Raw genomic sequence first — 24,180 nt, 5'->3', positions numbered from 1 at the left:
ATAAATACATTGCAGAAAATGCTTACTATAAATAGAACCAAAAATGGGGTTTGATTTCATGAAAATCTTAAGGATTATACTTTTTAAGGGCCTTTATCTGCTCTTCATATATAGTACCTCTCAGTGTTATGCTTGCTTGTATACAGTACAGTTTTGTTCTATTTATGCAGTTTTAAGGACTCCTGCGTTACCAATCTATTTTAGAAGAATGGACCTTTTAATATCACATGCTGCATGTGTTCTCATCTTCTATCAGAGATATTTTCCGTCTGCCTGACTAAGAAATCACATCTCCCCCTCTCTCCCAGAGCTGCAGCTTTGGAGCAGTTTAAATCTCTGGGCGCAGAGCCGCTGGAGGTGGACTTTAAGGAGTCAGGAGAGGGTCAGGGAGGCTACGCCAAGGAAATGTCAAAGGAGTTCATAGAGGCAGAGATGAAGCTGTTTGCCAAACAGTGTCTGGATGTGGACATTGTCATCACCACTGCTCTTATCCCAGGTATGCACAGAAGCACAGACTCACAAAGGACATGTAATCAATTTTCCTCTGGTTGTGGAATATCACAGAACGTAAGACATGTATTCTGGGCAGGTAGTCAGAGAATTTAGAAATAAAAAGGACAAGTCATGGAATATTGAACATTAAAAATAACTTTACCAGAATGTACCAGAACATATTTTACAACAGCTTCACATTTGTTCCATTGCTCTGTTGATTTCAGTAGTTTTTGTACATCCTATGGTCATGTCTTCACAGTAGCTGTAGTGAATGTGATTCAGTTCCTGGGTGTGTATGTGTTATGCCTTGATGTCTGTGTTTCCATTTTGACATTGTAGGCAAGCGGGCACCCATCCTGATCACCAAACCAATGGTAGAGAGCATGAAAGATGGGTCAGTGGTGGTGGACTTGGCTGCTGAGGCTGGAGGAAACATTGAGACCACAGTACCTGGAGACCTGTCAGTGCACAAGGTCAGTGCACATTTTTGGTTTGTGTTGATTGTCTTTTGAGGGTGTTGTATATTGTCGGTCATTGGTCTTACCTTCCCTTTCCTTAGCGTAATATAACACAACTTTTCTGTTTTTTTATTTTTAGGGAGTGACCCATATCGGCTACACAGACCTGCCCAGCCGTTTACCGACTCAGTCCAGCACTCTGTACTCCAACAACATCACTAAGTTGATGCGGGCCATCAGCCCCGACAAGGAGAACTTTTACCTCGATGTCAAGGAAGCGTTCGATTACGGGACCATGGACCACGTTGTCAGAGGATCTGTTGTCATGCAGGTATGAGGTGTTATGTGGCCAGCAAGTATGTGTACATCTGAGATTTCACACACATTTCTCAGCTCATGGATCCATGCAAACATATAGAAAATCATTCAAAATGCCCTGCAGGTCCCTTACACAGTCACTAGATGTCACCCTAACAACAAACAATCTTCTCTTCTCACTCTCTCTATTTAGAGCATCTATACAGTTGCCAGTGGAGTAATGTCCCCTCAATAAACACAAAACCTTATCATCCATGTTTGAATATTAACAGTGAAAGATATGGCATCAACTTAATAATAATAATGATGATAAAGATACAGCCTATGAGCTGCTTCACACTGACTCCTTCAAGCTTTATTGGTGCAATTATTTAGTCAATTAGAAATTGGTTCTTGATCATTTTCATGATTTTCTTTTACATTTTTTAATACTGTTCTATCTTTTGCATAATTTTTTACTTTTGATTCAAGCTTTGATTTTTCTGATTTGATTCTAAGTTTGTCTGTCCAACTTTGAGTAACGTTATCCAAAAAACAAAAATGTCTCTAAACAAGAATTTATTGTCAGTTTGCTTTCTTGAATGAGTGTTCATGCTCTTGTAACATCACAGTCTGAAATGCTCAGATTTAACATGATTTGAATTGATAATAAGAGCGTGAAAGAATACTGACCTGCCTCTTAGCTTGTCACAAATATACTAGTATCAGTGTGTATATCAGCCGATAATTAATAAGAAGACATCTGATGCTGCCTGAGAGAGAACAGCAAGCTTAGAACACATTGCAGTCCAGAGCAACTGCCAGTCGTTTCCCTTTTGTGTTCTTTGTGCCTTTTTAAGTACATGCGTTTGTGCACATATTGAGCCAATTAGATTTTGACTGACTTTCCCTCCTTTTTCTGTGTGCGGTAATTTAGAAATTAAAATTATTTAACTAAAAAAATATATTTTTCAACTGTAAAATGATCCTGCGTGTGTCAGTACAGATGTTGGTCACAGTTCTGCTATAACCAAATTTAAGGGATCCTTATCAATTGTTTTTATATGATGTGTTAATGTAAAAACAAAAAGAATAGCTGATATATCGTTATCTGATTTCTTCTCTCTCTAATAACGATATTAGTGCTGGCCTCAAAACTCCAGTGTTGGTGAGACTATTTTCAGTGAGTTGGACCCATATCTTTTTTTTTTATCAGTCCTAAGACATTAATCATTATTAGAATTTGGAGATTATTTTTGCTGTAATCGGTTTCAGTCGAGCTGTGTTCAGTTTTTGGACTTAAATAGATTTCAGACATTTTTCGACCCATATCTGATCACAATAATGGTCTCACGTCTTATAAATGATGCTGAGATGCAGATATTACTTACTGTACCTACTGATCATTAGTTTGCGTACTTTGATCTTGACAGCGTGGTCTAATGTTTCACAGATTTACAAATGCAACAGAGGTCATTGTGCACCATCAGGTAACGAGATCAAAGAAGAAAAGCAGAGCTCAAATCAGCTCTTAATAAATGCCATTTGATATTGTTGATATAACTGACAAATAACCCTCATTTCCTCCACTTTTTGCAACCATTTCTGATGATGGTTTGGAAAAACTGACTAAACTCTCTGTTTGTTCTTTTCTCCTTTTCACATCATACCGTTCTCTGCCACCTCCAGAATGGAAAGAACCTGTTCCCTGCTCCTCAGCCTAACAACGTGCCCACTGCAGCTCCTCCTAAACCCAAGTCCGTCCAGGAACTGGAGAAGGAGAAGGCTTCACAAATCTCCCCCTTCAGGGCTACACTTACCACTGCTGGCGTGTACACTGGAGGTTAGCTATTGTGGTTGAAACTGAATGTGCCATTAAATTTAGATTTTCTGGTTAAGTGAAGAAATCAGACAGATGCCATATCTGAGAGATTTGCTCATTTACAAGCTTCATTCTGGGTCTTGAGGGAGGTCGAGGTCTGCCATAAGGTGAAGGGTAGGTTAATAATCAGCTTTTTAGGTTGCTGCTGGAATGTGCACAGGAGGCGAGAAGTGACACGCACAGAGACACCCTGTTAGTGTCAGGAAGTGTGCATTGTAAAAACGCTGTCACGCTGAGTGTGTGTTTGAAGTAGTGCTGTAGTGAGTGGTTCCCATGGTGCCACACAGCGCTCTGTGTAAGTGCGCCACATGCAGTTAATGTGGTTCACACATTGTTTAGGTGCTTGAGTAGTTTCCTACTTAGCACTGCTACACAGCTGCTGATGTTAGCTGCTCAAGAGACCTTGCTTCGTGCTGGCTGAATGCTTATTAGCGTGCCGTGTAGCATAGTCATTTTAATAATTTTAGATTGACTGTCATGGACATAGATAGCTTCTTTAGCAACATCAGTTAGTTTGGAAATTAACATTTGTTACATGCCACCACGCTCGCAAATGTAACAAGACAAATTGCTCTTTGATGGATAACTATACCTGTGTGTTGAAGTAACAGGAAATAAGTACAACATGGGTGGTCAGTGCCTACCACATCTTCCAGTCAACCAAATGTGCTTAGAGTGGGGGAAATCTACTATATCCAAACTCATTTATACTATTCAAACTGCTGCTGTCACCCCAGAGGGGTTGAAAGATGATAACAGGATAGGAAAGAAACCATTTTTTATTTCTGCTCCACAAAATTTCACAAGTTTTTTTTTTTTTTTATCTGACTTTTCTCTAGTCAGTGAAATATTGGATCGTTTTATATCTTCTCTGTGGCTAAAATGCTCTCAATTCATGGATATGTTTAACCTGGGACAAAGGCGTTGCAAATAGAAGTTACTTTTGTGTTATGGGGACCACTGTACTAAAATAGCAATTTCTGGTTCTAAATATACTTTATTTAAGCAATTTCTGGTACCCAGATATACTGTAAAAGCTGTCTCTTGTATCTCTCTTTTTATTTCTTTAACTTTGTCTCTCTCTCTCTGTGCCAGGTGCTGCCACCCTGCTGGGTCTGGGCCTTTCGGCTCCTAATGCCGCCTTCACTCAGATCGTCACCACCTTTGGTCTGGCTGGCATCGTGGGATACCACACAGTGTGGGGAGTCACTCCAGCTCTGCACTCTCCACTCATGTCTGTCACCAACGCTATCTCAGGTTAGTTGTGCTTAGTGTGTCTTTTATTGGTCTTCCAATTAGTGGAGTCATTTTTCTTAACAATTGCACATGAATGCATCATTCTGAGTAAGAGGGTTGTGGGCAAGATTTGACAAACACCTTTCAGTGTAATGCAGTTAAATACAGCATTACTTCTAGCATCAGACACCAGAGAGGGCTGAATAACATGATCTAAAATCTAGTGTCACTTTAATCTTCATGACAATAAATATAATGATTCATATTTTTATTTTTATTTTTAATGCGTCAGCTCTGTTTTGGAATTGTCTTTCTCGTGCTTGCTCAATTTTTAAATATTCATGTGATTTAATTACAATATGACCAGTTCAAGTTTCTGACTTGGACTTCGGACTGGAATTTGGGTAGATTTGGACTATTTATTAATTGCAGATTGTGATGAGAGTAAATTTAAATTCACAGCTCTATAAATTCAGTTTATCGGCAGCCCTAACTCAAGGTCATATTCTTGAAGTTTAAAATTTGTTTCAGTTTAAGCTTACACACAAAATCTATATATATATCTATACATATAATCTCAGAAATTGTCCGTACCAGTTGAAAGCAGTCTCTCTCTCTGACACCTGAGTATTAAATTCAGTAAGCTGGACTTAAAAGGGGAGAATGCAACTTTATGAAATTGTCTTTATCCCACCTAAACAAAAAAACATCATGAAACATGCAGAACAAATATGGTAAAAAAAACAAAAAAAACACCATTGCATTCTAACATACATTACACTAGTAGAAAATAAAAATAACATAAGTGAAACAAATCATAAAATAGAGACCCAGCTAGATGATCAAACATGTCACATGTCGGTGCAGCAGGTCTCTGCAGTCAGAGTTCAAATAAAAACTTTAAAGATGGCGTCGTTGTTGTCGGCGGCCGCTTAACAGAGAGGGGTTAAGAGGTTAGAGAGGTAAGTGCATGTGTGTGTTCTCATGGCTTTGATCACTCTTAAGACCCACAGTGGGGTAGGAAGTAACACACCGTCGGTGATCTTTGAGGGTCAGGGAAGTCCTTTGCTCGTTTACTCGTGCACACAGCCGGACATTAGAGCTCGGTGGCGGAGCCCAGCAGCGTAACAACTAAGATGGACAGTTTTAAATTCCTTTTAAAACTTTATAACTTACACCTATACCCTATTTTCACACCATCTTACTTGTTCCTCTGGGTCTATGTCTAAAAGGCACAAGTTTACAAGATCATCACTGAGACCACAAATCAAAGAAATAAATACGTGTTAAAGTTTCTTTGAAGGTTTTTGAAAGGTTTCCTTTCTTCTCTCCATGTTGTCTCCCTTCCATCTGTCCTCCTCCTTTTCTCTCCCTTACCTCCCTGTCCAGGCATTTTCCCTTCATATTTTGCGTGGCCTTTATTACCTTTCTTTTTTTCTGTCACTGACTGACTGCGGTTATGGAAACAGTGAGACCAACAGAATCCTGTTGTTGTGCCAGGCATCGTAAAGACGCACACACTGGCACACACAATCACTCACAGACATTAGGGAATCATATTGGAATTTAGGGTTCTTCATGGGGACATTATAGTGTTACAACCAGTAGTGACTCTGAGTGGTGGGTCATATCTGGTCTCATATCCAGTGGCTTTATATCTGTCTGATAGAAATGCTTTAATCTACCTGAGAGCCCTGATTCACTATCACACTCTGCCTGTAGCCCTGGTAGCTGATGTTTGTCACAGAGACACACCTACAGGACGTTGGCCCACCCTGTGTGTTGGTGTGTGTCACAGTTGGTGTGTGTCCACTGATGCCTATTGACTTTCTTTCTGGCTAACCTGTTAGTTGCCTTTGATCTCCACCTAAATTGTGTAACTGTACCTTTTTCAAGTAAATGATAAGTAGCTTATTTCAGTGTGTCAGATACATATTTAATCAACATTTAGGTGAATATAAGTATTGGATCGGACACTGTGTTAGAGACACCCCCAAAATACAAGGATTCAGATCTGGATCTGGGCCAAAACAACTTTGATTGGGACATCTCCAGTAATTTGTATATTTTTTTCAGTCAAAACACATTTGGAGCCAAACCTTTTCAGTAAATTTAAACAACATTATTTAGCAAGCAGAGGCTAAAAGAAAGAATAGGTATGGATATAAATGTACACTAAAAGGCTTGATATTTATTACTTAAGCAAGCACCGTATTCAGTGATCAGAGGGCATCGACCGCACACAGACCCACAATACAAAAATAACATGAAGATGCACAAGCACATAATACTGTGTTTTATGAGGCCATTTACTACTCTGCACAACGTTATACACAATAACGTTGCATGTTTCCTTCTGTAGCCGTCTCTTTTGTAACAGTGGAAAGTTTAAATTAGCTTGTATTTATTTAGTTTGACAGTGTTTTGAAATGTGCTTTTTTTTTTTTTTAGAAGCAGATATACACTCATGATTATAAAGCTGACTTTGTCAGACTTTGTCAGACTAGTGAGAGAAGGTCAAACTTCACATTTGCCTCATTTGAGAATTAAATCTTCAAGCGCACACACAGTCTCTGTCTCTGTCTCTCTCTCTCTCTCTCTCTCTGTCTACCTGCTAATCGACCTAAATTGTACACAAACACAATTCCGTGTGAATGCAGACTCCCAGGGTGCTGTGTGTTGCATCCTACTGCCTGTAAGTCATTACATGGCTGATGTTATCACGGTTTCCTGAGCCTCATTTGGTAAACACACACTCCCTCTCTTTCTCTCTCCTTTGCTTTTTTTTAATCTCTAAATCTTCCTTTTTCTGTCTTTTTCCAATCTGGGAAGCAAACAAGAGTATTCTGAGTTGAAGAAGGCAACTATAAAATGTCTGAATTAATGTTTTGTTGACATTCTGTGTTGTTTTTGAAACATCTCCACAAAAGTTTTTAATGTCCTGTATAATGAGTTATGAAAGTGGAGGGTGAATACTAAAATATCCTTGTTCTGCAGGTCTGACTGCTGTGGGTGGTCTGTCCCTGATGGGAGGTGGCTACACCCCAACAACTACTGCTCAGACACTGGCTCTGCTGGCTGCCTTCATCTCCTCGGTCAACATTGCTGGTGAGTCACCTACACATAGACACCTCACAGTGATCCCTGCCAGTCACAGCAACCTTGAGCCAATAAAATATCAACTTAGGCTGAAGATTGAACTGTTTTATATTGATTGTACAAAAACATGCTTTCCAAACCAAGTTTTGCAGCTGCCCTTTCTACCCACCTGCCCAGACCAAGTCGGTGGCTCTGGCTTGGACCACACACATTCATTCCTGCTATTACCCTTAATAATTCCCATTATAATGACAAAGTGTTCCTGGAGTCATTATAATACTCATCACTCTCTAATAGTCATGGGAAACGGTGTGTTCCTCCAGGGCTGAGCCATGAATTTGTTTCAATTTCTTCTATTAGATCACAGCGAGACACCAGGAGAGACTTTGAATAGTTAACTCACGTAGTGGAGCCTGTTTGTTAAAATGCACCAAAGCTTCTTTGAGTTTTATGTGTAGGAGATGCAGGACACCACAGGGTTTTAAGTTCAAGGCAAGGCTGTGAATCCTGCCTCAAATCCTGGGCCCTCTGGCATCACTGCTCAAACCACCTATTTAGTCTTTTAGATTTCCCTTAACTTTACCCTTAACGAAAGCATGCTAAAATACCACAGCCTTCATAGACATACCTAGTTTCTTACCCGTTGTTTAATTTCATTTTTGATGTTCTCCATGGGTTCGGTTCACATGAACATTTCCAAGCGGTTTACCACATTACCCGTAAACCCCTTGGGAACAGAAAAAAACATTCCATGGAAAGGGACGAAACACAATAGTGAAATTTAGCTTCAATAAAAAGATTTTTTTTAAAAAAACAACCCTGAAATATTTCGGCTTGTGTGTTTTTGAGGAACAGGTCCCTGGCCGTAGCTTCTTGTTCCCCCCGTGTATCCACAGTCGTAAGATGTGGGAATGCATGGAAAACACCTGGGTCTGTTCAATATCTAAATATGTTCAGTTTCCCACAATCTGAATGTCAATGTGTGCTACCATATATTTTCTCATTGTTCCACCAGGCCACTCATTTCAGTCACTGAGCTAAATCTTATCAGTAACTCTGATTATATGTGGCTTAAAAGAAAATTAAATCCATACTAGAAACAGACCTCAAGACAGTTCAAATTCATTCACTGATTGGCCTGTATAGTATGTTACAGTGGATGTGATCTGTTTCTAGCTTGTATCTTAAAGTCCAGCTGAAATGAATTGCATGGTTTAATCTGCTCCAGCACACATATCTGCTCTGTAAATCACATGTGCTGTGCTCTCCTTTGAGAATCTAACCTTAAAGGGGGACAGATATATTTAGTATTTTGGGGTTTCATGATTGCACCCCCTATCTGTGCATAAAAAATCATTAGTTTTTTATCTTCGTAGACTGAGAACTTCTTAGCCTATAACCAGTCAAATAATTTAATTTCTGACTTTTAAACTGCTACCTACCAAGCATCCACTGGTGCACTGCCAGCACCAACATAGTTTAACAATCTGTCTGTCGTTGGTTTGCAAGTTAGCGGTGCATGTTTGTGTACTCGATTAAACAAATGCATTGACGCACACCCACTCAGAGGTTTCCGACAAAAGAAGTGTTTCTAAAATATCCACAAAGACCTTTTTCTTATTTACTTTAAATTGCATGCTGCTTTGCATTGTCAGTGGGAGCATGTTAGCATGCTGATGTTAGCATTTAGCTCAAAGTGCTGCTGTGTACAGTACAGCCTCACAGAGCTGCTAGCGTGGCTGTAGAGTCTTTGTCTTGTTGTAGGCCGGTGTTGCTGATTTGCTTCTATTCTTGCAAACTTTCTAAACATAGTGTCAGCAGACCCATTCTTGGTACCAGAAGAAATTAGTGGATACTGGCTTTGCGTTGTTTTAAATACATGAACAGTCCACTCCATATTAATATATTGACTCAGATTGGTCTGCAATAATAGTAGTCAGATTATTATAACATGTTTTAAATAGGACAGTCTACGACTAAAATGACATGAACTGGAAAGAAACAGGTGCTAGCCTCTGATTCACCCTTGTATGTATGGGTGCATGTGTGTGTGTGCACGTGGCTACGATCATGCCACAGGGAAAATAGGTAGACATACACACGGTAATGTGATCTCCTCCTGTAAAGCAGTGAGACACCGTCTGGTCCCGGTTTGACACTTTTGAGGTTTTCTATTTGAAATATTTACACTGACATGAAGTAGACTCATTAAATTTCCAACATTGGTTATTGGGCTTGGCAACCGTTTTTAGCCATTGGCTTTAAAACACCTGTTGTCTAAAAATAGGTATTTTTCATGTACTTCAGGTTCCATGCCTTTACATCTCTGCCTCAACAACTCTTACTCACTTTTTTGCCATCGTGCACTTTTTTTATCATTACGTTTTTTTTTGTATATTACTTCTCCTTTTGTTCTGTAAAGCAGGTTTTAAACCTGATTTTGTGCCACTGTGAGTAAAGGTGTATTCATTTTCTCTGTCTCTCAGGTGGTTTCCTGGTGACTAAGAAGATGCTGGACATGTTCAAGCGTCCCACTGATCCTCCAGAGTATAACTACCTTTATCTGCTTCCTGGTGGCGTCTTTGTCGGAGGCTACGCTGCTGCTCTCCAGTCTGGATATAACATTGAACAGGTGTGAGAGGATGTTTATGTCGTGTCCATGTTCAAGATTATACTTGTGGTTACCTACCAAAACTTTCTTAATCCCTCAGAATTGGTGCAAAAAAAGCTGATGAATATATAAAAGTTAGCTAATCATCCTCCAAATGTATTCTTTGCTTGCCCAGATGTTGTACAGGACTTTCCAAGTAAATCATTTGGCCATATGTCTTATCCTGTGGTCCTTCAATCTTTGTCTATAACCCCTCTTTTTTTCCATTCTCTCACCAGATGATGTACTTGGGCTCAGGTCTGTGCTGTGTCGGTGCCCTGGCTGGCCTTTCCAACCAGACCACAGCCCGTCTGGGTAACGCTTTGGGCATGATGGGGGTCATGGGGGGTATCGTTGCCACTCTGGGAGCCCTCAAACCGAGTCCTGAGCTCCTGGCACAGATGAGTGCAGCCATGGCTGTAGGTGGCACTGCGGGTGAGTCTTTGTGTATTTATGTCAAAAGAAGGAAAAGGCAGACTTGCAGGCAAACTATAACACTTGCAGAATTGTGTTGCGGCAGATGTAAATGAATGTACGTGGGTTTTGCATCGTTTGTGTGTGTGCATGTATTCCAAGCTTGGCCAGATTAAGCAGCAGGTGTGCAGAGCACAGAGACATGATGTCTGTGATGTTTTCATCAAACGCAACATGACTAACTCCCCTCCAGACTCAGGAGGTCTGTCGAAATGGTCAGCATTATGCATTACTCACTTTCTCTCGCTCACTCAGGACAGTTTGACCATTTTAAATGCTAATTGTTCCAGTAACAAGGCTGAAACCCAGACTAAACCATCCACACAGACAGTAATGCTCTTTTCCAGATACAGCAACATTGCAAGGCTTCCTGCAGGACACATACACCCACACACACAAAATCTAGACCCACTCACAAACATGGAATTTCCCTGAACAGGCCTCATCAGCAACACCTGGCTCCTCAGACAGACCCACTTCCCAGCAGTCCTCTTGAGCGTGTGTGCACGTGCTTGTGATTTGCATGTTATTTGTGTGTGGGTCTTTCAGGGCCTCTGCACTTTTTTTATTTGTGATCTCTCTCTCTCTCTCTCTTTCTCTTTCTTTAGGTCTGACCATTGCTAAGAAGATCCAGATCACTGACTTGCCCCAGCTGGTGGCTGCCTTCCACAGCTTGGTGGGGCTCGCTGCCGTGTTAACCTGTGTGGCCGAATACATGATCGAGTACCCCCACTTCGCCACAGACCCTGCAGCCAACCTCACCAAGATAGTCGCGTACCTTGGCACCTACATAGGTGGAATCACCTTCAGTGGCTCTTTGGTGGCATATGGCAAACTGCAAGGTGAGACAAGCACAGTCGCATGTACTTAATATTCCCCAGAAAGCAAACATTTCCACCTCCAGTATGCTGATGTATAGACAGACATTGCATTAGCTGTTTGATGGGGATTAGATTGACCCTGTTCTCTTTAAAGAAATAATTTGACATTTTGGGAAATCAGTTTAGGTCGATACCACTCTTATGTCTGTGCATTAAGTACAGAGCTACTGCTGGGAGTCAATTAGCTTAGCTTAGCATAAAAACTGTACGCAGAGGGACAGCTAGCCTGGCTTTTTCATTTTGTTCTGTGTACGGATTAAACAAATAAGGTACAAAGTGTTAATTAGTGAGCTTTAGAGGTGTTGGTAAGCAGATTTTTGGATTGAGCTAGGCTTGCTGTTTCCCCTTACTTTCAGTCTTTATGCTAAGCTAAGCTAATTGACCCCTGGCTCTAGGTCTATACTTGGTGTTATCAGTTACCAAACTTTTCCTAAATCTCTGTGTTATAGTTGTGTTTTTGGAAACAGAGGCATTTTTGCTGAGTGTGACACATCCTTGGTTATGATTTTAGAAACAATAGTATTTCATTTATTAGTTATTATCAGTTATTTCATTACCTAAGCACTTGTAAACATCAGTTTGGTAGAATCTTTTGATTCTTTGACCAGTCTATAACCACCAGTTAGGTGAGCTGTACATCTCCATTGTAATAAAAGGAACATATTGTCTTTATTGATGAATGAACTTCCTTCAAAACAGGATTAATATATTTTTAAAGATTGCTGCAGACATGAAATGTCAGTTTGGCCGTACTGTAGTTATCAACAAGAGAAGGTCTGATGCTTCGTACCCACTGCTGCCTGCTGTGAAGGGAAAAGGGGGGGAAAAAAAGAGTTCATCAGGTTCATGTGCTGGCACCAGTCCTGGGCAGCCCAACTCTAATTTCCATGTAGGCTGCAAGTGTTTCATAAGGGCAAATTATGCATGAACATGACCATTCAGTTAATGGCAAGTCTCAAGTGATGGCTGCTGAAGGATAAATCTAATTATGAATGCTACATATATAAGCTATATGAGTTTTTCTATGACAGGTTCCCAGCTGAATGGTTAATGAATGTGTTTATTTGCAGTTATTAGTGGTGTTTTTAAGTCCATCCCCTTGTCCCCCTGTCATCCTGTCTCTCCGTCCCTCTCCTCTCCAGGTGTCCTGAACAGCGCTCCCCTGATGCTCCCTGCTCGTCATGCTCTGAACGCCAGTCTCATGGCAGCCAGTGTTGGTGGGATGATCCCTTACATGCTGGATCCCAGTTACACCACAGGCCTCACCTGTCTCGGATCTGTCTCTGCTCTCTCCGCTGTTATGGTATGGTATGGTGTGTGTGTGTGTGTGTGTGTGTGTGTGTGTGTCTGTGTATGTGTCTGTGTATGTGTATATGTGTGTGTATGTGACTTCAGTAAACACCAGGAATGGGAAAATGCAAAGAGTCAGAAAAAAATATGTTGTGAGACAAGCTAGGATGTAACATGTGAGAAAAGAGACGGCAAAATGGATGTACTGTTGCACAGGTAACAGTAGCTGCCCAGATATTCAGTCAGAGTTGAGCAGAGAGCTGTTAATAGTCTGGCAGCCATGGTGGCAAACAGTAAAACTGCCAGGATCCTGCTTGTATTAGATTATATTGGTCTCCACCATTGTTAAGTCATGCTTAACTTTGTCTGAGACAAAGATGTCCATGGTCAACAGCATGACCATGAGCTTGACCTGTAGAGTCAGCTCATTCATTGCTTAGTTGTTGAAGGAATTTTAGTTCTGCATTTTGTAATATTTCTACAGTAGTAATTGTAATTGGCATCTGCAGAAAAACATTTTTATGAAGCTTCTACCTTTCAAGGGCTGTTGAAAAGGATGATGTAACAATATGTACATGCACTGTATATATTTATGCAGCTTTTAGAAATAGATTATAATCAGGTGAATCCAGGCAAAGTATATACACAGTGACATTTTTTGCTTGTTTTGCATATTTACATGTGTTGCCGGGAAATTCAGCAAGTGGACTCGGTCCCAGAAGAAATGATGAGTGCATCTCTGGAGAAGTTAGATGGATATAATTTCAGTTTCAGTTATAAATGAATTAGTTTAAAATAGCTGTGTCTAATCTCTAATCAGTCTCTAGAGTACAGCATAATATATCATCCACTGTGCGTGTGTTCCTTAACTTGCACAGTTCCTAAAAATAACCTTGCCATTAAAAACAAGAACAATCAATGATGTGCTCCTGCTGCTGCTTTGATAACTACAGTTGGCCCTTGTTAAACAAAAACTGTAGAGATGATAGAGGGACAGAGAACAAGTGGATTTGATTGTGAAAAATGGAAGTATAGCTTTAAAGACTGTTTTCCCTTCAGTGGAAGTGAGATTATTGTTTTGTTTTTTAAGGCATGCTAGTGAGGTTCAACGATCAGGCATCATCAGGCTAGCTAGTTTCAGTTCTTATGGAGAGAGAATACTTTATAACTTTATATATTGTCTTTATGGATCACTTCTTCTTTATAGCTGGCCCTCACATCTGCTGTGGCGTTCACTGTATTTAACGACTTACCTGATTACATCAGTGGATGTTCCGTTTTCTTCTTCTATCCTTCAGGGTGTTACCTTGACAGCAGCTATCGGAGGCGCTGACATGCCGGTGGTTATCACCGTACTGAACAGTTACTCAGGCTGGGCCCTGTGTGCCGAGGGCTTCTTGCTCAATAACAACCTGCTGACCATCGTCGGTGCTCTCATTGGATCGTCTGGAGCCATTCTGTCATACATTATGTGTGTGGTGAGTGGAGCACAGTCTCATTTTAAAGAAAATACTGCTGCTGCCTTGAGTCTCAGCAACACTGTTTGAAAGTGAAGCATTTGATGCGCTTTTGTAGGTTAGCACTGTTTCATGTGGTTGTTCCTCTCCTGTCCACCAGGAGGGACTCTAACTTTACCATAGTGAAGTCCCTGTTCTGAATACAGTCTCAGGTCACAAATGTGTGTTTTTTGCGGAAATATCTCTTTCAAATTTCCTCCGATTGCTGTATTTTGCTGTACACAGTCACAGTGAAGTGAAAGCAAAAGGTAATGTAATCATAAAAAACAAAATATCTTTGTCCCCTCTCAGGCCATGAATCGTTCACTAGCTAATGTGATCTTGGGAGGCTACGGCACGTCTTCCACCGCTGGAGGAAAGCCCATGGAGATCACAGGGACACACACTGAGGTCAACGTGGATCAGACTGTCGACATGATTAAAGACGCCCAGAGCATAATCATCACTCCAGGTAAGACCCACACACACACCACTTTACACACTTCAGAGGTCTTGTATGTGAGTGGAAAAACATGGTACTTTGACTTTGCCAGTCTTTTTTTTTCTTTTTTTTTTAGCATTAGCAAAGTGTGTGTTCTGTTTATTTAACCTTTTCTTGACCCATGTTACATCACCATTTTGCTAGGCTAATTGACAAGTCATGGTAGAGTGGCCACACACACACACACACACACACACACACAAACACATGCACACACTCTCAGGTTTCTGTGTGGTCGTCAGTCCCTGGTAAATAGACATTCTACAGTGCAGCGTATATATATGCAAGGTCAAGGGAAAATTAGATGGAATGAGGGTATGCTGGGTTTTTGTTGACAATTCAAATACTACGTTCCAATTGGCTTCTAGTTCCCTTTTCGGGGTTAGAGTGAGGGGTCCAACCTTTGTTCCAGCGACATGCTTTTTCTTCATTTCACATGTTTTCAATATTTGACTATAAATATGTGTCTGAACCTCCCGCTTGGACTATTACAACCGTCCTTGGAGCTGCTGTCCTGAAACCATCATTGTGTGGCCCAGTGACATTTCAGTCCTCTCTCCAGACTGTTGGGAACTAGTCACAGTTCCAAAGAGTTGTTTTTACTCACGTGGGTACATGTAAACACAGACTAAAGGCACCCAGCCTGCAAATTGGTGATTCCAGTCAAAGTGCTGAGTGCCTATATGCAAAAACTAACTCTTCAGAGGAAACCTCTGCAATTTACAAGAATTGCAAACTTAAAGTGGTCACATGGTGAAAAAGAAGTGAATCAAGTGTCGATTAAACCATCTTCTTTCTTTCACTTATGTGAGACTAACACAAAAGCCGAAAAACAGGCCAAAGAAGATTTTGAGTTAGAAGGAGTGGGAGAAATGAAGGAGCGGAAATGAAAAATTGTGTTTTTCTTTGTTTTGTTTTGTTCTTTTTCGCAAAATGGTCTGCAAACAATATCACACCAAGACGGGACAAATAATAAAATGCCAGAAATTTCTTTGAAGGATTATAGAAAAACATAAACCAGTGAAATATGAGGATCAGAATAACGAGAAACAAATCATAATAGAAACTTATTTTATGAACTGAGTGAGACACCAGTCAGTTAGTTAGTGAAGGTCAGTGAGGGCATCACAAATCCTTAAACCAGGACATGAAGGTCACACACTGGGTCTCAAACATTTACACTTTGTTGGGATTTGAACAGGGTGCAGTAGTTTTACAGATTCATAGAGATATTCCTCTCTGTAGTTGCAACGTTTGTATGAAATGTCAGTGCAAAGTTTATATGCTGTTGTACAGACATCAATAAAATCACACGTAATTCTTCTCTCTACCATAGCAGTCAGTAGTCAGACTAGTGTCGTTTCCCAGCGCCGGCTCTCAGTGTTCAGTCCCAGTGTTTCCATTTTGACCATTCTCCCTAATTGGAGCCGTCACAGTCACTTTGCCTGATTGACATCTGTGGAAACGGTTAAGACTCTGCCTGATAAACATAAGTGTTTTCCTGCCTTCGTCTGACCCATCTCCGCATGGTCTGGGTCCACTTGTTTTTCTCACAGGAGAAACTCCAGAGAGAATATTGGACACACAAGGACTGTAAGAATCGTGATGGAGAAGGGGAAAAAAGCGAAGAAACATTAAATTCTTGAGCTGGACTGCAGACAGTCAACCATGTTTCTCGTAAACTTTTTTTATTTTTTTTCTTTCTCTATGCTGAGTTTGAAACCTTGTCAGTTTGATTGGTGTGTCGTAACAAGACAGTTTCTGACTGGTTGTTGTGACAAGGCTAGTAAACACCACTGGACCGTTTGACGTGTGTTTGTGTGGCTGTGTGATAAAAATCAAGTACCGCACACCGGCATTATTAAACAAGAAAGAGGTCTGCGGCTTGGAGGAAAAAAACATGCACTGTGTATAGAATTCAGTGCCAGCTTTCCACTAAAAGGCAAATAACATGATTTGAAATACTGTATATAATTATAAATACATGATTAAATTAAATTATTCATTTTTTTTGTCTTCTCTATCATTCAATCCATCATCTGTAACTTCCTGTGTAAAACTGATGAGCCCTATAGAACCAGTTGACAGACCCACTCTAAAATTGCTCACCTTTAGCCCTAATGATGCTGAATCCTGATTAGTTAAACACTGCTTAAACACACCCAGAACAGACCTCTGCAGAGAGCCAACATCAAGGAAACAGATCACTTATAATCGAATTCTTTTGATGTCGACTGGGCTGTGTGTTTAATGTTTAAATTTTGCTCAGACTCACACAAATGTGCTATCTTGCTCCAGTGCAGCAACAGCAGCATCATCATTAAACCATATTAAAGTTGCAGTAGGGGGGCGGCCAGGGAGTGAAGTCACAGTGCAGGGATCTTCACTTTTGAGAAACTGCCAATATTCTGCATTTTTTTCGATTTTCGATCATCAAAAAAAAGTTGGTGATAATTTTTTTGTTGATCGACAAACCGATTAAAGGACCTATTGTTGCAGCTCTAGTGCAGACTAATAAGTCTTCCTGTAAGACTTTTTTGTCCTAGACTGTTGTCATGTTAATGTAACATGCACAAACCGAGCAACTGATCTTAGAAGAGCCGTACTAGAAGATTATTTCAGGCTGAGTGACCAATGAATTTAGTGAATAATGGCAGGAAAAACACGAGAAGTCACTTTGTGTCTTTGTCTGCTGCCTCAGTCCTCCTTCTAAGGTGCCCCAACTTCAAACACATCTTGTTTTTGGCTACAATAAAGGTTAAAGGCTCTCGTAGAGTCTAGAGTCTGCACTAGGCTTTAATATCAGCTCATTCTTACCTTGTTGTTTTAAAATCTCTTTCAGGTTACGGACTCTGTGCTGCGAAGGCCCAGTACCCCATCGCTGAGCTGGTGAAGATGCTTAAAGAAGCTGGCAAGAAAGTCAGGTAAAGGGGCGATGAAACTAACTCATTTACATTAAATGTAGATTACTGAACTAATGGAAAGAAACTACAGTAACTCATGTGCCTGAAAAAAGTAGCACAAGACGTGTTCATAAACAGTCAACTGTAGTTGATGCAGATGGATAGATATAGATGGTATGTATAGATGTAGATAGATACAGAAGGAAAGTATAGATGGATGTACATGTAGATTAAGGAGGGAAGGAAATAAAGTAAAACAATTTTACCCAATGCAAGATGTAAACTATCAGGAAGGACAGAAAAGAAGAGTTGAGGTTTTGGGCTTGATGACAAGAAGATGGGACAGGACAGATAGGAAGAGACCTGTGTGCGAGGAAAGAATGAGAAAAGGGAAATGCGAAAGAGACGAGAGGAAGGACAAGGTAGAGCGGAAGCTTGTGTAATTGTCCTGCCTCAGTCGTTTGATCCTGGCTGTTGCAGCTGCTGCTACTTAGAGCATTTGTGCTTGATTAGAGGAAAGTGGGTGGTCAGAAAAACCCTTCACCCGACTCTCTTTCTCTCATATTTTCTCTTATTCTAATGCATTCTCTTGATTCGTCACTTGTCGTCATCATATCTGCCTGTGTCATCCCTCTACACTTCTTCCTCAGTCTTAATGAACCTCATGCCGTTTTAATCCTCCTTCTTGGACATACGTTTGGAAACACAAACACCCGACCAAAGCTTCTGCGTCTCCCCACTGTCCTCCAATGCATGCAGACTGTATGGAATTACAGAAACTGACTTTTTCGATCGGCAGCCACAGTCGCTAATAGATCCCAGAACCGACAGGCCGTCTGCACTCCGTATCCGCCTAAACTCGCTGAACAAATAGAAAATAAATCTCCAAACAGTGGTTGGTCACATGACGAAGTGGCTGGAGCGGTGAAGAGAGGGAGAGGGAGAGGGAGAGAGAGAGGGAGAGAGAGAGAGAGGGAGAGAGAGAGAGAGAGAGAGAGAGGGAGAGAGAGAGAGAGAGAGAGAGAGGGAGAGAGAGAGGGAGAGAGAGCCAGCCACCAGTATTCAGTGGTTGGTGCTAATTTCCTACCCTGATTACATGACACGACTAATTGAGTTTGAGAGCTACGTACACCCAGTCACACACCCGCACACACTCAACAAATAATATATTGTGTGTGTGTGTGTGTGTGTGTGTGTGTGTGTGTGTGTGTGTGTGTGTGTGTGTGTGTGTGTGTGTGTGTGTGTGTGTGTGTGTGTGACTATAATCACAAACGCCTCTCAATTCCACTTGTCGAAAATCTTATTGTCTCTTTGTCTGCCCAACGTTCATGTCATTCATTGATATTTTTTCATGTCTTTCTCTCTGATTTAAGAAAGTTATAATTAATGGTATATAACCAAGTCTATAGAGGAGGGAAGGACTGTATTAAAGTCTTATAAAATTTTGTTCCCGCAGGTTTGGTATTCACCCTGTGGCTGGCCGCATGCCTGGTCAGCTCAATGTGCTGTTGGCTGAAGCTGGTGTCCCATATGATATTGTCCTGGAGATGGAAGAGATTAATGAAGACTTCCCTGGTAAGATCCAGTCCTTTCTGCCTTTTACATACTTTTACATACTCCAGAATTATTGTGACCTAGTAAAGAGTTTCCAACGAAGGCAGTTAAACTTAAAGGAATAGTTGTAGGAAATAAGACAAGAAGATGGATACCGCTCTTGTTTGTCCACTAAACATGAAGCAGGAGACAGTTAGCTTAGCATAAAGTTTGAAATCTTGCTCACTGGCTCATTCAGGGGCTAGACAGGAACACAAAAACAACTATTCTTCTGTTTCTGCCTGTAACATGGAATCCACTTGTTGCAGAAACGTGATTCATTTCCCTGAAATTTCTTGACAAAATTGTAAAATCTGTTGCATAATGTTGTATTGGATATATATTGGACTTTCCACCCACATTTTTCTCAAAAACCTATTTTTGTAAACTTCTCCCACAAAATTGATCCCATCATCTCCAAATGCGTCACGCACAATCTCCCGACTAAATGAGCCACAACTTCTAAGCCATGTCGCCAGTCCTCACAAACAGGATACACATAATGAGATCAATTTGATTTGGCACGTGTTGAAGTACTCAAATGATTGTTGGCACTGTTATTTTAGGGCATGACACGTGTGGGGAAAAAATGACCTGTGACAATCGTCACTAAACCATTACGCACTGTAATTGTCTTTGAAGATGAAGTTAATAAAGTGGCATCAACTCCCAAAAGTTACACCTGATAACCTGAGTTGATAAGCTAAAAGATTGGATTAGGGGAAAAGGATATGTTGTTTAAAAAATACAGGAAAGCCAAAGATAAATGTTGCACTTGCAGATGGAGGTAGCATTGAGCTGCAGACGTTAGCGTGGCTACAGACCTTTTAGTGGTGTTTCAAAGGCTGAAACAAACAAATCCAGTAAAAGGATTGAGATGCAGTATGTTTTCTGATTTTAATTTGTTGTGTGTCCAATCAGAGACGGACCTGACCCTTGTGATCGGTGCCAATGACACCGTCAACTCAGCCGCCCAGGAAGATCCCAACTCTATCATTGCTGGTATGCCTGTGCTGGAGGTCTGGAAGTCGAAGCAGGTGAGACATCTGGTACATGCATGTGTGATAATGAGGTGGTGCTGAAGCCCAAAAAGATTAAGAGGAATGGAAGATTTTACAACAACTGGACTGCTTTTTATCGCCATAACATGTGCAACGTGCAGTCCGCACCCGTAGAGGGGCCTCCGCTTGAACACACACACACAAACTTAAAGAAATACATACTCGCATTCAAACACACACACACACACATGCGCTCAGGCTCGCATACACAGACACAGATTGTTACAGTTCCAGGTGCAGTCCCATCCTGATCCCATTAGTGGTGACTGTCTCGCTATGGAATGACGACATTCAGAGCATCCCACTGGCACCGCTCAGAGATCTGGGATTTATATAGCGCTCCCACTAGTTTCCACACACTTTCCCCCAGGGAAATCAGAGAGGACATTCTACCTAACCACACACACTCAAGACAGATGCCCACAGAGACGCACATACAGGTGCGCAAAGACACAAAAATGTAGGTTTACAAACAAAAGCACACAAATTCTTCTTAAATAGTCATCAATCAGTGCCCAACGATGCATGCATGAGTCACATGAGAACACACACAAACATAAATTACTGTCAAGTAAAATACATCTTTATCAGCATTACATTTCTGGATTTACTGAAGAAAGGTTGGGATAGTTGCTAATGAGTGTCTCCTCCTACTCTAGGTGATTGTGATGAAGCGTTCGCTGGGCGTGGGATACGCAGCTGTTGACAACCCCATCTTCTACAAGCCCAACACTGCAATGTTGCTAGGTGACGCCAAGAAGACTTGTGATGCCCTGCAAGCCAAGGTCCGCGAGTCCGCAAGCGAGTAAAGGGGGCTCTGGGACCAGTGTGGGACTCCTAGTGGGAACCCCACTAAGATCACACATGGAGCGAGGAAGGTAGAAGACAAGGAGTCAAAGTTTCTCCAAAAATATCTCAGCATTAAGATCCTCCCTCATTGTCCGATTGTGACTCAGCCGATTGAGCTAAGATGATCACTAAGATAAAAGGTCTTTGGCCCACCCTTCCTATCATCTATAAATGAAAGAAATGGCAACATTTGTTTGCAGTAGGTGCACAGCAATGCAGATACTGTAGGTTTGTTCCCCCTGTGTTAATGAACTTGACACATCTTTTATTTCTAGATATTAAAGGAAGAGTACGTCAACCACACGCGTCTGTGGAGCAACTGACAGTGTCGTTTTCGTGTTAGACACCTATATTAATGTAAAACAATCAGAAATGTAGATGCAATAAGCTGTTAGATATGTAAAATTTCACTGTTAAGACGTTTTAGGAAATAGTCAATAGTTGGATTGAAATTTAAGATGAATTGGAATTAAAAAGGAAGAAAAGCAGAGATATAAAGGTGAACCGCCAGAGAAAGAGGTATGAGAGACTTGAGCACTAATGTTTTTTCCACGCTGTAAAGACTGTTTTCTCCCCATTTTTCTCCAGAGTTTGCTTTTATTATTCTAAGGTAATTTGATGTTCCCATTGATAGATCTATTTGCTCAAACACTTGTGTCACACCTTCTTTTTCTGTACAAGTAAAAAGAAAAAAAGCAGAATAGTGCAACATTTTTGTAAAGTTCTTTCAGTTCAAGTTTTATACTGTATTGAGAGATTTTTGTATTCGGTCTAATAATTATTATAAACCCTATAAAATGTCTGTCTGATCCCGTTTTAAAAGCCATAGCCAGTTATTGAAATCCTAGTCATGCTATTTGCTTTTTTTCTTTTCACTTAAGTGTGTCTTGTGACCTCCACTTGCCTCTAGTGCAGCAATCACACATGGATCCAAAAAACGTTAAGAATCCATTCAAACTCGTCTATCAAGCATTTAAGGCAATAAACCAAATGGATGTGTTTTAATTGAGACCACAGCTGTCCTGTAATCCTAGTAAAGACTGTCCTACTCCTACAAACAAACACTCTGATAGCTGAATGGATTTTATGATGTTTTTGAACCAGGTGTGTCCCATCATCCTGTGTGGTTCTGATATTACAGTACATGTGATACTAGCCTTTGGCCTTTTCGGTAAAGAAGGGTTTTTTTTGTTGTTTTTTAAGTGAATGTGGCTCATCCACTCCAATATGTGTGTCCTCATTATTGCTCTAGAGGGAAATGAAGGATCGCTGTTTGTAAAATAGGGCCAGATGTTAACCTGCCTGTTTTGTAAAGCAACAATGCAGTTAATTCATTTCATTTGTTGCTACATTTCAGAATACATGAATTGTTCAACATTTTTAAGTGTGCATTTCTAAATTTAAATTGTCCTATTTTCCCTTTTTCTTTTGTTAAAGCCCAACATTTGCCATAAACATAAACTTGTGCCAACCCTTCCCCCTTTTTCTAGACTGACTGGTTGTATAACCACTTAAGTAATTCTTGAACGATCACTGACATAATGACAGTAGCTCCCACTCTACACCTGTCTTCACACAGCTGAGCCAACCGAACTAAAAACAGAAACTTAGTCCATCAAATTTTTTGCTAAGGTTGGATTGCTGCCATCTTGTTATTCTTTCCCTTTCTCTGAATTGTTAAGGTCATGATACTGTAGATGAATTAGTAAATTTTCTTGGAAAAACGTTTGAAGAACAATAGTCGTCGTCACTTTTTAAATCTATACAAGTACTTAATAATAACTAAGTTAGTACTGTAAGAAGTAAGTTATTGTAGTTTCATCCTGGGACCGGATACATTGACCACGACAACTATCCTACCTCTCCGTAAAATGACCAATAACTTTCCATAGGACCGTCATCTGACCAATTGTCTTTGACTGAATCTACCACAGACCAGTCATTTTCCATTCACACACCTTAAGTCAACCTCATATATCCTAAACCTGACCATTTGCCTTCTGTTTTGTTTTCACATTATGTTTTTCTTTTTTTTTTTAACCATCCGACCTCAGTTTGCTGCTGGCTAGTTTACTGTATGTTATGCAAGTGTAGAGCTACAGACGTCATCAGTGCTCATGAGGGGTTATTGTTCTTACATGTCAATTTACACAAACAAATGCAGTCTTTAGGGACGATTTAGATTGAGATGTCTGCTTAATATTTGTAGCTTATTGCCATTTTTTGTACTGTATAGGTATTGATCAAAATAAGGAGATGGAAAAAGTCTAAATAATTTTACCATGGCCAACATGCCCCCCGATTTCCTTCTCTTTTCTTCTTCTTAAGGAGTGTATTTTTGTAAAGAGGCTATTAGTCCAGAGCAACAATGGGGTTTTGAAGTTGTACTATGTTTCAGTGCTCCATGTAGGGAGTTGAAATGATGAAATGTACTGTGAATGTTTTCCCCTCTTGTTTATCATGGAACATTTTCATCCCTAATAAACTTGTATTTACACTAGATGTTGCCTGCGGGTGTCATTCCTTCCCTGACACACTCTTAAAGGTGCAATTGAATTCCCTAATAATAAACAAGTTGATCTGCGAGGTTTTCACTGAGGTCTACCACAGCTTTGATGGTAATGTTACCTGACCAATTTTGTACGGCGGGGTTGAAAACTCAAATATTTGCAGCAATTACCTGGATGAAGGATCGTGAGGGGAAGGAGTTGTATCCACACTTGCACACATACTTAATTTGTGCCGTGCTGCTTTACAGGGGGAAAGCCAAATAATGTAAACACCTGCAAAAGAAGTTTAGCTGTATCAGAACTTTAATAGGTGCGTTTTCAGAGCACAAGGAGGCAACTGACTGGGCTTAAAAGATGCCAAAACTGCAGTTTTGTCTTTCAGAAACTTTCAGAAAAGAAAAAGAAACTGCATGATAAAAGGCCAAATACTGTAAATGTTTCAGGTAAAACTTATCTGTAGGAACTTCTGTAGAGAACCAGGTTGTTTTTCCAAATTGTTATATC

General features: G+C 40.5%; 1 protein-coding gene across 1 annotated transcript in view; it reads left to right on the top strand.

Annotated features, from left to right (window-relative positions):
* The window catches only part of nnt (nicotinamide nucleotide transhydrogenase), a 29,684-nt gene extending 7,935 nt beyond the window's left edge, over positions 1-21,749 (top strand). The window contains exons 7-22 of the mRNA XM_070924664.1: positions 309-496; positions 835-968; positions 1,093-1,284; positions 2,940-3,093; positions 4,228-4,389; positions 7,366-7,476; positions 9,954-10,099; positions 10,357-10,552; positions 11,200-11,433; positions 12,615-12,775; positions 14,061-14,240; positions 14,571-14,730; positions 17,603-17,684; positions 19,120-19,238; positions 20,178-20,293; positions 20,977-21,749. Of these exons, the coding sequence (XP_070780765.1) occupies positions 309-496; positions 835-968; positions 1,093-1,284; positions 2,940-3,093; positions 4,228-4,389; positions 7,366-7,476; positions 9,954-10,099; positions 10,357-10,552; positions 11,200-11,433; positions 12,615-12,775; positions 14,061-14,240; positions 14,571-14,730; positions 17,603-17,684; positions 19,120-19,238; positions 20,178-20,293; positions 20,977-21,126 (2,485 nt within the window). The 3' untranslated portion in view covers positions 21,127-21,749. The remainder of the gene's footprint in view (positions 1-308; positions 497-834; positions 969-1,092; positions 1,285-2,939; positions 3,094-4,227; positions 4,390-7,365; positions 7,477-9,953; positions 10,100-10,356; positions 10,553-11,199; positions 11,434-12,614; positions 12,776-14,060; positions 14,241-14,570; positions 14,731-17,602; positions 17,685-19,119; positions 19,239-20,177; positions 20,294-20,976) is intronic.
* The last annotated feature ends 2,431 nt before the right edge of the window (positions 21,750-24,180 follow it).

Source organism: Enoplosus armatus, chromosome 18 (assembly GCF_043641665.1).
Source record: "Enoplosus armatus isolate fEnoArm2 chromosome 18, fEnoArm2.hap1, whole genome shotgun sequence".
NCBI lineage: Eukaryota > Metazoa > Chordata > Actinopteri > Centrarchiformes > Enoplosidae > Enoplosus > Enoplosus armatus.
This window is presented reverse-complemented; position numbering and strand designations above follow the sequence as displayed.